We start from the raw sequence: 16170 nt of genomic DNA, 5'->3' as shown, positions 1-16170 counted from the left end.
ATGTGTCAGTGTAGGTTCGTCAGTCATAACAAAGGAACCGTATCTGGTGTGGGATGCGGAGGGCGAGGCTGTGCACGTGTAGGGGTGGGGCTTATATGAGAACTCTCTGTACCATCTTCCCAACTGTGAACCTACCTGCCCTAAAATATAGGCTTTAGCCCTGGCCGGGTAACTCGGTCGGTTAGAGCATCAATGTGATACTACAAGGTTGCAGGATCGAGCCCCGGCCAGGGAACATACAAGAAGCAACCAATGAATGCATGAGTAAGTGGAACAACAAATTGATGTTCCTCTCCTCCCCTCTTCCTCTCTCTCTAAAATCAGTAAGACTTTTCGAAAAAATTACTAACTTTTAAAAAGTGTTCAGCACATAGTAAGCTGTCACACAAAATGAAATGTAAAATTTTAAAATGTGTCTCCCCCACCCCACAGTATTAATCGATTCTAGAAACTCATGTCTTCAATGTCTGAGAACGCACCATGTCCACTAAAACTGCTTTTTTAAGAAATGGATTAAAACATAGTACCAGAATTTGGGGACAGATTTAAAAGATGGGTCATATTCTTTAAGGTACTAACTTTAACACTGACTTTTTAACACCCTGTGCCACTAATCCAGAGTGAAGCCATTGGTCACCGCAACATAATTCTTTTCTTTTTGTCAGCAATTTCTGGACCTCCTGGCGGGAGACGAAGAAGAACACGCAGTCTTACTGTGCAATTATTTCCTCTCCCTGGGTAAAAAGGCCTGGCTCGTGATGGGCAGTGCTATCCCTGAGGTGAGACAGCGTGGGCGGGCTCCGCCAGAGGGGTGTGGCTGCCCTACCGGGTTGTTATGTTCCAGATCATAAGGAGAACTGATTTTAATACCTATGTTTTGAGTTGTAAGACAGAGGCCCAGAGATTCCGTACAGCGAAGAGAACCAGTGATAAGACATGAAACGGTTTTCAGTGGTGCCCAAGTACTGAGCCCTGCACCTCTCAGATGATCTGTTGGCAAATCTGAAGCCTTTCTTGGGCACAGCCTCACCTGGCTCAGTCTAGTGTGAGCCTTCTTCTGCCTGTGTTACCAAGAATCTGATTCCCTCAGTGAGCTAGTCATCCAGCAAAAGAGGGGCGGGGATCAGAGGTGTGGAAAGGTTAGCAACCTCTTCCCCCTCTCCTGCCCACAAAGGGATTAAGGCAGGTAACCACAGGAACAAAGAATGTTAATAGCAGCTGTCTTTTGATATTATCATTGTTTTTGTTAGACTGGAGACTTAGTGACTGCTAGAATTTGTTTCCCCAACTCTATGCAAATATCCCTACATTTGGGGCACCTTGGTGTACTTCTGGGTACAAGTTAAGAAAATTCACAGGGACTGAAACAACACATCCAAAAAGTGTTTCAAAAAGAGGCTACGGGGCTTTAGGAGTCCTGTGGGAATTAAATAGCACAGGCATTGGTCTAACTCCTAATGCACTGCCCATCAGTATCTTCCAGATAGCCTGGTGTGAGGGCAGAACACTGGGCTAGGAAGCCACAGGGCCTGGGGTCAGGGCTCTCTGCCCACTCCTCCTGAGCTATGTGACTCTAAGTCATTTCAGAACTCTGCGCATGCAGTGAAACCACACAGAAGCAAAAATGAGTAAGTGCTTATTGTTAAGAGAATCCGATTGTGCAGAATCATTCCAGGCAGAAAGTGAAGTCCTCTTCCGGCTCCAACCCCAGCTGCAGGTGTGGTCACTCTTAACAGGCAGATATGTATCTTGTCAAATTACCTTCTCTGCATTTACATAAGTATAAACGTGTATCAAATATCACTCACTATATTGGAAATAGAAGTGGTGGGAGGGGTGCAGGGTGGAGGGGAGCAAAGGGGAGAGAAAAATGGGACAACTGTAATAGCATACTCAATAAAATATACTTTAAAAAGTAGTATTCAGATACAATCAGCCTTCCAACACTTGACAGGCAGTGTCGCTCTTTTTAAAAAGGAAAACGCAGTGCTCACTCCCATTATCGACAGCTCGTCAGCCTATCTTAAACTGCTGTCTGTTGGCTGAGCAACACAAACTACCGCCCTGTTGGTTCACTGAACTGCACTACTGGCAGATGCAAAATTCTGCAAAAATAAACACTGATTTTATTTCTTAAACCCAGCACAACCTAGAACTTCAAACTAATTTTTACCATTAGCCATGAATTTCAGATATCAGGAGTCCAGCTAAATAAAATGATAAACTATTTGTACGAAGTACTCTTGACCTTAATTGCATAATCAGTTGGAAACTCTTTTAATGGTTGTGTTCCTTCAGGGCCCGACCGCCTACGTGCTAACTCGAGAGCAAAGTCACTACTTAATATGGAATCCCTGCAGCGGACATTTTTATGCCCAGTTTGATACATTCTGTCCCTTAAAAAGTGTGGGCTGTTTAATAGGCCCCGATAACGTAAGTATTGACATTTCCTCTTGAACATGGTTGGCTGTGGCTTTATCTTTTTTTAAGTGACCTACTTATTTAAATACATATCCAAAACTTCTACACAAATATATACCATTTAAAGAAATGTGGTGTCAGCCCTGGCTGGTGTAGCTCAGTGGATTGAGCACAGGCCTGTGAACCAAAAGGTTGCTGGTTCAATTCCCAGTCAGGGTATGTGTCTCTCTTTCTCCTTTCCTATGTCTAAAAATAAATAAATAAAAATTAAAAAAAAAAAGAAATGTGGTGTCAAACACAGTTCCACAACTGTCCTAAACAATAAAGTTTTGGTTGAATGTGTCACCCGGCTTACAAAGCAGCAGGACGAAGCTAAAGACTCAGAGGACCTGAGTGTGTGTCCTGGCTCTGTCCTCAGTTCTCTCTTCCCAAACAGAGTGTGCAGTGTCTAACTCACAGCGCTTTGAGTCACACCTAAGGAAACTGAGTTGGCTCTGTCTTTTTTTAAGAGAGGTTTCCAAGTGCCAGCGGGTGATTCTGGCCGTACCCAGTCTGGGGAGCCATTTGACCCTGGAGGGGTCTGTAGAGAGCAGGGGTGTCCCCCTCCACACAAACACACGCACATGTGCACACAACACGTGCTAACCGAGGCTTGTCTTTTTTAGATTTGGTTTAACCTTCAACGATATGATTCACCACTAAGGATAAATTTTGATGTCACCAAACCCAAGCTATGGAAATCCTTCTTCTCAAGAAGCCTTCCATACCCTGGCCTTTCCAGTGTCCAGGTATAATTCTCTTAGTAACAACTAAATGTAGAAAAAGCAAGGAAAGAATCTGAAGTCACTATCCTGGTAGCCAGATATTTTTTGACCCTTAATTCTACCAAATGTTTTGTCTAAAATACTATTTGTTTTCAAACTTAGCTGAGCCCGACTCACAGTAAGAAATAACCATCATGTCAAGAACCAGTACACACATATACATAATAAAACATTCCAACAGAGCCCAGTGACAAAAAAAATCACAATATATTCTATATGATTTTTTAAATGTGGTGTCAACTCATTAATTTCATAGCATGATCTACCCATAAAATTAATATAAAGGGATCCTGGTAGTAGCTTCCAAGTAGTAAACATAAGAATTGTTTACTACCACTTTTGTGTGAGAGCTAGATATGTATGTGTATGCTGGGTGTGTAATATAAGATGTATTTTTCTCTGTGACCAAACCTTTTTTAAAAAGGGGTTACAAAACACTGTCCTGGAGAAACTCCCCATGTGTACAATGTGACAAATACAGGATTTTTCATAGGAACAATGTTTGCAATAGCCTAAGAACTGCAACAGACTGGGGACAAATTACAGTACATAACAGAGAATTTTATAACTGTCACACAAACAAATCAACATTGATTTTAGTAAGCACTCTAAAAATGTGTTTGCAACTATTTCTAAATATAATGTTGAGAAGAAAAAGCAACATTCACTATATAAAATCATTACGTAGTTTGGAAAACATGTCTGTAGTAAAACCGTGAGCACAGTAACTGGCCTATCTCCACTGACTATAATGTAAATACCACGGGGGCGGGAATTTTTCTTCACCTATAAAAGTGCCTGACACACAGTAGGTACTCTATGCATGTTGAATGAAAGTGCTAGAAAACGAATTCAGGTCAAGGTTACTTCTGCGATGAGAGAGAAGGCACTGAGGAAGCACCACACGGCACTATCATTTATTTGTTTTCCTTGAGCTGAGTCCTTGTATCTGGTTGAATGTCTAAGATTTCATAATTTAGAAAGATTCAGAAAAGGCTGTGCAGCTATTCAAACTAGGTGTAAATGATTTCCAGAATTTCTGAACTACTTCCTCTTTTGCAGCCGGAAGAGCTGATCTACCAGGGCTCTGACAAATCGGCCGCAGCAGAGCTGCAAGACAGGTCAGGTGATGATGCCCCGAATCCACAAGTGCTCCATCATGGGGAGTGTACTCCAAACTGGACAGTTCTCTGCCTGGGGCAGTGTGAAGTAATTTGGGCAGCTGATTTTAATTCATGTTTATAGACCGCCCAGTGCAGGTGTGATCCCTAAATCCCGTGGCTCAAATGGAGATTTTGGCATCAGCATGGCGTGGGACAAACAAGGACTCCAGAGGTGCTAGGCAGTTCCCCAAAAATTCCGCCTCAGAGTTCAGCACCATGTTTTTATGGGTCTTGTTCAGACATACAATCTTCAGCTTACATATGCCTCTTTGCCCAATTAGTGGCTTACTGAGCTTTGGCTAATTTATAAACCTAAGACACAGGGAAGGTTTGTACCTACTTGAGTCCCTATAATCCTTACAACGCTGCAAAACAGAACTTACTCTGCCAGTTTCACAAATGTGGGAACTGAGGCTCAAAGAGGGCCACACACTTAGGTATTAGGGGAGGCTCTAAGCCCCCCCAGACATGAGTTCAGAGCCAGCGTGCCCTTTCTACTGCAGCAAGTTCTGTGAAGAGCATCATGTCAATTCCACGAGACTGACGTGGCCCGGTCTAAGGGACTACTACTAGGAAACACCAATTTACTCTCAATGTCAACTGAAACCTTATCTGGGATCCCCACCTAGCAAAAATATTCTCTAGTAGCTTCAGGATCCTATTGATTAGACTCACATCATCTAGTTCTGCAATACTGATGAGAAGTGCAGGCAATTCTTGATCTGATCACCTTGAAGCCCAACACAAAGATACAAGTCATGTGCCAAAAGAGAAGGGGGTCCTAGAGCTCCTGAGCAGCAGGAGGCTGGCTGGGCCCTACACCTGTGTGTGGGTAGGGATGCATGGGATGCTTTAGAACTGGCAGGGCCTCAGTTCAAATCCCAGCTCCCCTGCTGGGAGGACTATCAAATCCTTTATCCTATTTCAAATGTCCCCTTATAAGTAAAAATGGGACAATATTCCCTACATTATAGGGTTATTATTAGGATTAAACAAAAATGTATGAAAAGCACTAGCACAGTATCTAGCGAATAAGGGGTAGCTCTTTTCTTTCATTCTGCATTTAAACTTCACATCCTTTGGACCCAGTACCCATCATATTAACTATAAAGCAAGATTCCATAACTTAAGTTGCAATGATGATAGATATTTTAAAGGCAGTTCTAAGGCAATTCAGAGACATAATCCTCATGAATGGAAGGCACAGAGGAAGCAATCAATATGCAGCATTCAGAGGCTATTTGAAGCTTTCAGCATAAGTCCCACCTTTTCTGTCTGGGTCTGATTTGTCTGTATATGTTAGCAGTGAACAAAATGATAAAACATTTCCTGATAATATGTCTTTTTAAAAAGATTTATTTACTTTCAGAGAGATGGAAAGGGAGAGAGGGAAATACAAATGTCCCGACCGGCTGTCTCTCACAAGCCCCCAACCAGGGACTTGGCCCACAACCCAGGCAAGTGCCCTGACTGGGCATCGAACTAGCAACCCTTTGGTTCTTAGGCTGGTGCTCAACCCACTGAGCCACACCAGCCAGGGACTTCACAATAGATCTCTGGCCGATAGTACTGAATTTAGCCATCCCAGTTACTCAGTGCTCCCTCTCGTGTTCCACTTCAAGCATCCGTTGTGGCCCTCAGGCTCCCCTGTCCTTTCTCCTCATCGGCCTTCTATTTCCCATCCCAACCACATACAACCCTTACGGGCACAGATCACTTGTGTTAATTTCTGAATCCTCAGGGATTCACCCGTAGTAAGTACCAACTGTGCCTAGTAAGGGACACCACCACCAAGAAAAACGTGGTTATGTAGTCACCTGAATCCCCACTGCATACAAAGTAGGTTTTTGTCTTTAAGAAAAAAGTCAAATAAGGAAAGAAAGAAAGGGAGTGAGGGAAGGAGAGAAGAAAAATGGAGTTTATTTTTTATAAACAGGATTGAAAAAATACTAAAAGAAAAAATCATGGACTGGAGGCCACGGCACCTGACTCGGTGGAACAGGTACTGCGCCTCCACGCTGCGCCACTTCCTGCCTCTGTTAGAAACCAGTCGAGGAGAGGACGTGGAAGACGACCACAGGGCAGAACTGCTGAGACAGCTGGGGGACTACCGGGTAAGCACACACGCCTCTCAGCTGAGGCTGTGGACTTCCTTGTTTCAAATGGGAAATTGCCCCAGAGTGTGTTTTTGGTATCAAAACTCCTGCATTGGCCCATCAGTAAATGGGTGGATTAAAAAGCTGTGGTAACATTTACACAATGAAATACTACTCGGCCATAAAAAAAAAGGAAATCTTACTTTTGCAACCACATGGATGGACCTACAGGGTATTATGCTGAGTGAAATAAGCCAGTCAGAGAAAGACAAATACCATATGATTTCACATAGAATCTAATGAACAAAACAGATTCATAGATACAGGGAACAGACTGACAGCTGTCAGTGGGGAGGGTCGTTGCAGGGCTGGGTGAAAAAGGTAAAGGGATTAAGCAGTAGAAATGGGTAGTTGCAGAACAGCCACAGATATACAGACTGCTGCGTGGGCAATATGGGCAGTAACATCGAGACAGTGGTTTGGGGCCAGGTGGGTGCTTGGGGTAGTAGGGGAACCACCCTGTGAAATGCGTGACTTCAGACCACTTTGCTGAGCATCTATCTGCAGCTGGAGCAGAATGGTATTAAATGTAGATGGTAACTGAAAAACAAGTTTAAAAAATCCTATACTGCTCTACAAAGTATGTGGATGAAGTTGCACAACCTAAAAAATGAAATGAACTTCAAATCTTGCCCCAGCTGAGGCTCAGCTGTTTGGAGCCTTGCCAGTACCTGGACGGCTGCGGATCAACCCCAGGTCCTAGCACATACGGAGGACAGCCAACTGGTGCTCTCTCACATGGATGTTTCTCTGTCCCTTTCTCCCTCCAAAAGCAATGAAAAAGTGTCCTTGGCCAAACATAAAAAAAAATGTTTAAGTTCAAATCTCAGTAATTAACATATTATTAAATAGCAAAATACCTCTTTAAAATGGAAAAACATTTTTTAATAAGATGATCCTATGGAATGGAAAAAATAACTTTTATGAAGTACATTGCAAATATTAAGTAAAATGAAATGATCTGGCTAATTCATGTTAGGCTCAGTTGTGCATAAAGGAGAAACCAACCATTCTCCATCAGGTTTTTTAAAAGGATACAATTTTATACTAATTACTTTTCATTGCTAAGAAAAGTTCTAATAGACAATACACCCTCTCTCCTGACTGCTGCTAGTGACGTGTCCACAGGTGGCTAAACCTGGACAGCAGTCTCAGACTAAGACAGTACACACTGGTGGCCAATGCGAAGCTGGACACTTGATTCTAGTCACTGACTTAAACATATCCTTTAACTTTTAAGGTCAGGTTTTCAGCCAGGATGTTCTCAAGTGACAGAACACTTAGTTCCAACAGCCAGTGAAAATAAGTTTTAAGTAAAAGTCAGAGGTGAGTACCTCTAGCCCTCATCCACGTGATGGCATCCCCCGCAAGCTGGCTTTTCCCGTGGTCCCAGAAGACTCGACCGGTTCCAGGCAGGACTCCCAAACACTGGGTATGCACATGGACGGCCAAAGCGGGGAGCGCTGAGCCCTAGCGAGTTTCCTGTAACTCACTTCGACACTTCCTTCGATCACATGCCCATCCTGCAGATAATCACTGTGGCTGGCCAGGGGTGTAGAATGAATGCAATGATTGGCTTAATCTAGACCCCACAGTCACAGGGTTACTGTGCAAACCAGGGGCTGTCAGAAAAGGGAAGGGAACAGTAGAGGGTGACTAATGGGGGTCACACACCAATTCAACAAGCTGGCAGCGGAAGACAAGAAAAGGCATTCAGCCCCACTCCACTTTCTGTATTGCTAACACACAGCTGAACAGAAAACAGAACAAATAACTTGGAGATCCAGAAAGGCTTTCTATTAAGAATTAAAATTTGTCTTTTTTTTCCTTCAGTTCTCTGGATTTCCCCTTCACATGCCCTATTCGGAACTGAAGCCTTTAATTGAAGCTGTATACAGCACCGGCGTACATAACATAGATGTTCCTAATGTTGAATTTGCTTTAGCTGTGTATATCCACCCATATCCCAAAAATGTTCTGTCTGTTTGGATCTATGTTGCTTCCCTTATACGTAACCGATAATGTTTTCACTGTATACTTTTTCTATCAGGTAAAACTACAATTAGGGTATGAGAATACTGTTAAGTGACATTGATCAATCGCATCACAAGAAAATATCTATAAATAAAATTTTCAAACTGTGCAAAAAAGAGTTTTTATTTAGCAATCTGCCTTGCCTCTGCCACTTTGACTTGAAAATTTGGTGACTCCCCAGTCCCTTACACTCTTAGGGAGCTGCTCAGCAGCCTGCCTTTGCACTTGCTCACCTCCCACTTGGAAGCCCTCCTTCTCTGCCTGCCCAGCACAGTACCAGCCATACTTTTAAGACCCACAGAACTACTTTTCTGAAGGAAGGAAGAACAACTTTGCAATGTAAAATTGTTCATTTTTAATGCTGAATACATCGTAAAACCATATCCCACAGAAATACTAAGCAAGTACACACATGCACACACACACACACACACACTGATTGAAGTAACAGCATTTTAGGGGGAATATATTTAACTTTTCATCAAAAGGGAAGCAGTTTAAAAAATTAAGACACTGCTGTGAACTGAAAGACTGTGTCCACCCCACCCCCAAACTCCTATGTGGAAGTGGTACTGCAACGCCTTTGTAAATGGTATCTGGAGATGAGGCCTTTGGGAGGTAATTGGGTCACGAGAGTAGAGAGAGCCTAAAGATGGGATTGTGCCCATAGAAGAGACAGGAGAGAGCTTGCTTCCCCTCTCTAGGCCATGTGTGGCTGCAATGCACAGATCAGCAAATCAGAATGAGCCCTCACCAGAAACCAGACTGGCCAGCACCTTGACCATGGACTTCCCAACTTCCAGAACTGTGAGAAATAAATGTCTGTTGCTTAATCCATTCAGGCTATGGTATTCTGTTGTAGCAGCCCCCAAACTGACTACGACAGATAATATACTAAGCCACTGAAGAGGATTTATTTATTTTTCAAATTGACTCTTTAAAGCTGGGTCCAATTTAGACACATTAGGAGGAAAGTCTTAATTAATTTTTTAAGAGTCTATTTTTAGAGAGAGGAAGGGAGGAAGGTGGGTATTTGCTTGCCTCTTGAATGTCCCCAACCAGGAACCCAGCCCACAACTCATACATGGGCCCCAACTGGGAGCTAAACCAGCGAGGGGCCCTCTGGTTCACAGGCCAGCACTCAATTCACTGAGCCACAGGAGCCAGGGCAAGAGGATTTAAATGTACGTGTTGACAAGGAAAGACGCACACAACATAGAAATACACAAAGCAGGAGTTCTCAGCAGCAGCATTCCTGACATTTTGGGCCACGGAGGTAGCTGCAGCAGGAGGCTTTCCCGGGCACCGTAAGGTGCTCAGCAGCACCCACTAGATTCCAGCACATCCTTCACCTCCAGCTAAGAACAACTGATATACCTGGAATGGGACCTCACTTAAAACTAGGCTGGAGGAACTAAATTAAGGAGAAGCTTTCACTTCTCGCTCTATGCTCCTGTGGCTTTTACACACTTCTACTACGAACTGTTAAGCGACAGTTCGAGGACTGACCCTTAGCAGTCATTACCAATGTAACAACAGAGTGGCACCGTGGTTACGAACATGAACTCTAGAGAAATCCTAGTTCTGCCCCTTAAGAGCTGGGAATTCGTGGACAAGTTACTTAACCTGTAATTTATTTTCCCCATTTAAAGACTGCAATAATTACTCTACCTGCATCATCACATTGTAACAATTAAACAAGTCAGTACATATGAAGTACAGCTGACCCTCTAACACAGGCGTCAGGGCACCAACCCCCCCAAGAAAAGTTTGCATAAAATTTTTGACTCCCAAAAACCTTAATTATTCCTCGATATCCATGGAGGGCTGGTTTGAGGACCCCCTCCCCAAATACCCAAATCCACGATGTTTAAGTCCTCGATGTAAAATGGTGTAGATCAATGTATACAGCTGGCCCTCCATGTCCACAGGCCCCCAACTGTGGGTCCAAAACAGAGGTATTTATTGAATAAAACCCACCTATACATGGAACCACACAGTTGAAACCCAAAGCGTTCAAGGTCAACTATACGTAGGACACTGCCCAGCACCAAACACCTGACATTTGTTAGCAACCACAGGCACTTACATTAACTGTTATCTTTTATTCTAAGAATGAACAGTTTCAATAATTAATGAAATCAATCACAAAACCAAAGATAAATGTAAACCAAGTATAGGTAGTATATCATTAAATATAACTCTCTCTTCAATAATGAAAGAGATAATGTACAAAAATTAAATGCAGATTCTGCTATCTCCCCATGCAGCTGGTGGGAAGGTGGACAGCAGACGTTTCCACATGACAAGTGGTGACACTGAAGTCAGTTTGGTCCCAGCCAAGTCCCACCTAATGGTTTGCTAACATTAAGCAGCACAGGACAAAGCAAAAGGGAGGCACCTCAATTGCCTGGAACCCCTGGGGAAATTAGCCACTCAAATTAATTAACTTAAAAGGATACATTTAGAGCCAAGTCCTGAAACACCATTTATTATTTTTCATATAAGTATTATCATAATTTTACACCCAAAATACGATGCCATTTTCGGGTTACATGGCGATAAACTTCAGCCCTCCCTGGATGACCCAGGGCATGATTACCGATGAGGAATTTTACCAAGGAGTTCATGTAACTATGGAGAGTAAGATGAAGTATAAGACTGGATGGCACTAGCCACAGAAAAATTCTTGTAGTTTGTTTTCCTGAAATAGTCCCTTACGTCAACTTTCCAAACAAACTTTACTAAACAATTAGAGAAGTAAAAATACAGTAACTACAAAAGTCAATCTTACAAAATAAAACTTCTGACCCCGTAACTATTCAATACGCTCAGATTTCAAGTTTTCTAAAGGAATCAAGAAACAGTTTCTCACTTTGTGCTTAGGCCAGACTTTAAAGGACAAGACAACACACAGTGGTGCCACAGAAGATGTAACTGCTTAAGCTTAGCAGCTACAAACTCAAAACATAAAATGGTCTGCTTAGACAGCAGGGAGCTTGGTGCTTCCATCATTTGTTTTGCAGATGCTAACAGGAGTGGAATCAAAATGAGAGCCCTCGGAGAAAGGTAAAATTTCGGTAATTAGATGTCCACGCTTTGGAGCCAATGACCTTCCCTTATGAGTGTTTAATTCAAATGTTAGTGGAATAAGCATGCGTGAAGTCTTATTTATATGCCCATCAAATGATTCTTTTTTCATCTTTACACAGCCCCGAGATATAGTTTTCTCTGAGCCTGAACTGAAACCCATCTCCCTATAACTGGTATCTTTCCTACTCCTCCTACCCCCGTAGCACAAACAACACGTGGGACCACAAACAGCAAGACGACTTCCTCCTCCACAGCCGTGCGTGTATTTCAACGGCATGCGGCCACTACTCCCTCCTTAGGACGTGCAAGTCACAGCGCTGTAGGAAACTGACTCAATATGGGCCTTTCTGAACTGGAGGTCTCCACTCCCATTCTCTCTTCACACAGCAGTGAAAATAAGCTTACAAATTCAAATTTTGACAACCGCACAATTAATTTCAAAAAGACAATTCAGCTCAGCAAAATTAAGAATCTGTCTACAACTGTTTATCAAGGTCATGATTTCATGGGAGTTGAAATATTTACTATTTCCCACTAAATTTAAACCTGCATTGAGATTTATAATAAAATCAAAACACAAAAGAAATCACTTGGTAAAGTCCTCAAAGTAGATTTTATTTATACATTTCCTCAAATGATTGTGGAATTTTTAAAAACCCCTTTCAAATTCGACAATTTAGTAGGGACAGTGGCAGAGACGGGGGCTCTTAGAAGAAGCTAATACAAATAAACTGGTGCTTTGCCAGCTCACTGAGCTACCACCAAGAAGCCAATTTGTTCTATAGTCTTAAAGAATCTTACATGTGGGTATGTTTGAATTGGCCCTCTGAGAATTGTTCAAATAAAGGAAACATTATGGAAAAGAGACTGGTTTCCAAAATGTGTAGTCTCTGAAAATAAAACTTGAGCAGCGTATGTCTGAAAAGGCCTGCAAAGCCTGGTGCAGTGTTTATACAGAAAGAGAACCAATGACCCCCACTGACTAAAACTCCAAATAATCTAAAAAATGCTTTAAATGGCAAGGCATTAGTGACATTATTTTCAAAGCATTCAATTTAAAAGAAAGCTGATAAAACTACCCTTATTCTTATGAAAAGACCTAATCCCTTTCTAAAACAAAAATAAGACTTGCAAGAGAAACAACACTGTACAATTCACTGGTAAATGAAGATTTCTGAGGCTGAAAGGAATGGGGCCAAAACAGGTCACACTCAAAAAGGGCTGGTTAACACAAGAAATGAGCTACAAGTAAAGTGCATGAGAGGAAGCCTGCTCAGCTAATGAAGGAGACACAAGTCAGAAGTCAAGGGTCACTCGCCAGAGCGGCAGCAGGCTCGAAAACCACACTGCAAGTTCTGGCATCCGCTGGCGGTGTCTGCATGAGGACCTGTGTGAAAACAGACAAGAGTCAGAGGAGGAACTTCCTGGGGAATCACATAAAAATAATCTTGCTTCCGAAAGAACTTAAAACACTTTTTTTTTTTTTACCAGCAACGTGTTTATAACATAGAAGTAAAATTTCACAATGAGTGTATAAAAAATCATTCAGACACAAAAATCTCCAATAGCTTGACTTTAACATATCTTTCATGGTCCAAAAGCTGAGTGAAAGAAAAAGGGAAATAATATTTTGGCAACATTCTTACAAAATAAAACTCTAAGAAGAAAAGGAGATAACCCACAGGCAGGACTGCCAGAACATTCTTCTGAGAAATATAATTAAGTCAAAAACAATCTTATCTGTAATAGATCAGCTAAAGTATCCAATATTGAGCAATTATATATAATAAACATTATATTCAAAATTTGAAAAATTATATAGACATAGGCTTAACATGTTTGTCATATTTTTATCTCACATCCACAGCTAAAATAAATCATACAGTAGGGTTAAGTGAAATTATCTTCCAGAATTATATACCTTCCAGTATATAATGAAGATTAACTAAATAAACATATCTAAGACATAATAAGAAGTGTGATTCGATTACGAAGAGTAATAACATTTGTGGAACAAGTGACATTTTACCCCAGTCACACTGTGCTGCCCAGACACTAGATAAAAGACCATTAGGGAACATAGCTGTGGATTAGAAAATGTCAAAAAAGAGGTATCAGGGTCCATATTCAAATGTTAATTACTTTGAATGAATCTGTTTTCATAAAGGCAGATAACTGTGAAAAGGGATATTTTAACAACATTGAAGCCTTTCAGCCCTGGCTGGTGTAGCTCAGAGGATTGAGGGCAGGCCTGCAAACCAGACAATTGCGGTTCGATTCCCAGTCAGGGCACATGCCTGGGTTGCAGGCCAGATCCCAACAGGGGACGCATGAGAGGCAACCATACATTGATACTTCTCTCCCTCTCTCCTTCCCTTCCCCTCTAAAGAGAAATAAATAAATAAATAAATAAATAAATAAATAAATCTTTAACAATATTGAAGCCTTTCAGTACATGTGCACCATGAACAAATAAAGAACAGCCTTAATAGTTCTTTACTCATCAATCAGAACCAAATACCTGCAATTGTGATATATAAGGATCACACAAAAGTACATGAAATGTAATTTTATTACAGACTATGTCAAATGGGTTATAATTGAAAAACAGCAGTACTCTGTCTGGACTGACCTCTAGCTCAACCAGAAACATTTTTAATTAGCTCTGTTTTGTTTTTTAAAATAGCAATCTACTACAAAAGGCCACTATGCTAATGCCATCTGAACACACAGAACACACTTACCGTGTTTTTTGGACCATAAAATGAACCTAAGATTTAGAGGAGGAAAATAGAAAAAAAATTTTGAAGCAAAAAATGTGGTAAAATATTTAATAACGTAAATAACATAATATTTCATCAATGTAAATAGAACTCAACAGCAGCATTAACAACCATTATTCCTCCCAAATGGGGGGGTGAGGGCGTGTGCATCTTATGGTCCGAAAAATACGGTATATCCAGAATTTAACTTTTCCTTGCATCCCTGAAATGGCATATACAAAATACAAAGGGCAAATTTGTTAGGATACACAATGAAAAATAATGTTCATATATTTCACTATAGAAATGATAATATGTCCTTAAGGAAAAAGAAACTAATGAACTTCACAAACATATGTACAGCAGGTATGGTAATGGGCAATGGGATATGAAAGAAGACTGGCCACAGGTTTGTAATTGCTGAAGCTAATGATACACAAACATTCATTCTGTTAGTCTATGTGTTTCAATTTTTCCGTAATAAAAAGTCCCAAATTATTTCAAATATAAAACTGAATTACCACAAGCCCATTTTTATTTAACCAAAATTAAATGTTTTATTTTTAAACTGATCCACTGAGAGTGTCAAATATTTGCAATTCATAAAGTTGCATTTTGTTAAGATTATTTTCCCTTAAAATGAGACCCAAGTTAGTCGTCTTCATCAACACTGAACTCAAACCCGTCAGTACACACTATTGGGTATCGGTCAGAACGTCCCCGACAGGAAACCCATGGACTGGAACCCTCCCCTCACTGCCCCCCTCTGGCCTGCTCCTCCCCTCGAATGCACGTTCAGCCTTTCAGTCTTCACCACCGCCCACTCTCCATGCTGCCCCTTCTCATCTCACCCCAACACCCCCGACTCCGGTTATGCAGTGCCCACCAATCACCAGGGCCTTTCTTTAAGACCCAATGCCCTGCTCCACACCACGGTCCTGCCCTGACAGTGAGTGCTGAAATGCTTCCACTGGTGGTTTTTGCAAAAATGCATCTGATTATGATTTTCTCAGTATGTAATTCTATTCCAAATTTTTAAAGAAGAAATAAGAGGAAAGAAACACAGAGACTTTGTATAATTATTCAAGCTAAAACTCCCTAAAATGCTTTAAAATGTCTTTTTAGGGAATTCAACAGTGACCTAGAAAAAAATCATAAACGATGACTGAAAGCAATAAAAATCAAGGCACTGGTTTTGATGGGAGAGAATAAAAGGGAGCCTCCAACAGAGCCAGCGGGATTAAGGAGGCTACTCTAAAGACCCCTATCTTCCCAAACACCCACGGCCTTCCACCGTCCACCCCAAAGACAGGGGCCCGTATCCTCAGTCTCCACGATGGCCACCTGGGTCCCTCTTCGCTCTCAAAGGCTCAGGGACTGCAGCAGGAATAATGGGGAAAGAAAAACACGTGCCCCACATCAGGTAGACAGTCCTACATCAGGTAGACAGTCGCCCAGTCCTGCCGTCAGCTTCTTATCACAAAACAAACTCCTAGCTCACACTGATGTAAACACGTGGCCCCTCCCTCAAACAGTCTCTAGAATACCTCCAATTCCATTCTAAGTTACCAGAGTCAATAGGGAATTAATATGTCAGTGCTTTCAAATGTGAAGCTGAAGCCTATGGATACTTAGTAACTGTGAGAGTCACCACAATCTCATCCTAAGGTCAACGACAGAGCAGGTGCCTGATTCTAATAACCCAACAAAGTGATGC

The 16170-nt window shown here is 41.7% G+C and overlaps 2 protein-coding genes across 3 annotated transcripts in view; one reads left to right on the top strand and one right to left on the bottom strand.

Annotated features, from left to right (window-relative positions):
- Positions 1-8697, top strand: part of CC2D2A (coiled-coil and C2 domain containing 2A) — a 90814-nt gene extending 82117 nt beyond the window's left edge. Inside the window, exons 33-38 of the mRNA XM_037045596.1 lie at positions 666-779; positions 2299-2433; positions 3087-3209; positions 4308-4366; positions 6345-6522; positions 8398-8697. Of these exons, the coding sequence (XP_036901491.1) occupies positions 666-779; positions 2299-2433; positions 3087-3209; positions 4308-4366; positions 6345-6522; positions 8398-8586 (798 nt within the window). The 3' untranslated portion in view covers positions 8587-8697. The remainder of the gene's footprint in view (positions 1-665; positions 780-2298; positions 2434-3086; positions 3210-4307; positions 4367-6344; positions 6523-8397) is intronic.
- A 3584-nt stretch (positions 8698-12281) lies between these two features.
- The window catches only part of FBXL5 (F-box and leucine rich repeat protein 5), a 34678-nt gene continuing 30789 nt past the window's right edge, over positions 12282-16170 (bottom strand). For both annotated transcript variants that reach the window (XM_037045604.1, XM_037045611.1), the window contains one exon: positions 12282-13078. In XM_037045604.1, coding sequence (XP_036901499.1) covers positions 13002-13078 — 77 coding nt within the window. In that variant the 3' untranslated portion in view covers positions 12282-13001. The remainder of the gene's footprint in view (positions 13079-16170) is intronic.

The sequence above is a fragment of the Sturnira hondurensis genome, unplaced genomic scaffold, assembly GCF_014824575.4.
Source record: "Sturnira hondurensis isolate 20B ecotype Veracruz unplaced genomic scaffold, ASM1482457v3 Scaffold0000780, whole genome shotgun sequence".
Classification (NCBI taxonomy): Eukaryota; Metazoa; Chordata; class Mammalia; order Chiroptera; family Phyllostomidae; genus Sturnira; species Sturnira hondurensis.
Note: the sequence above shows the minus strand (reverse complement) of the source record. Positions and strands in the feature narration are given on the sequence as shown.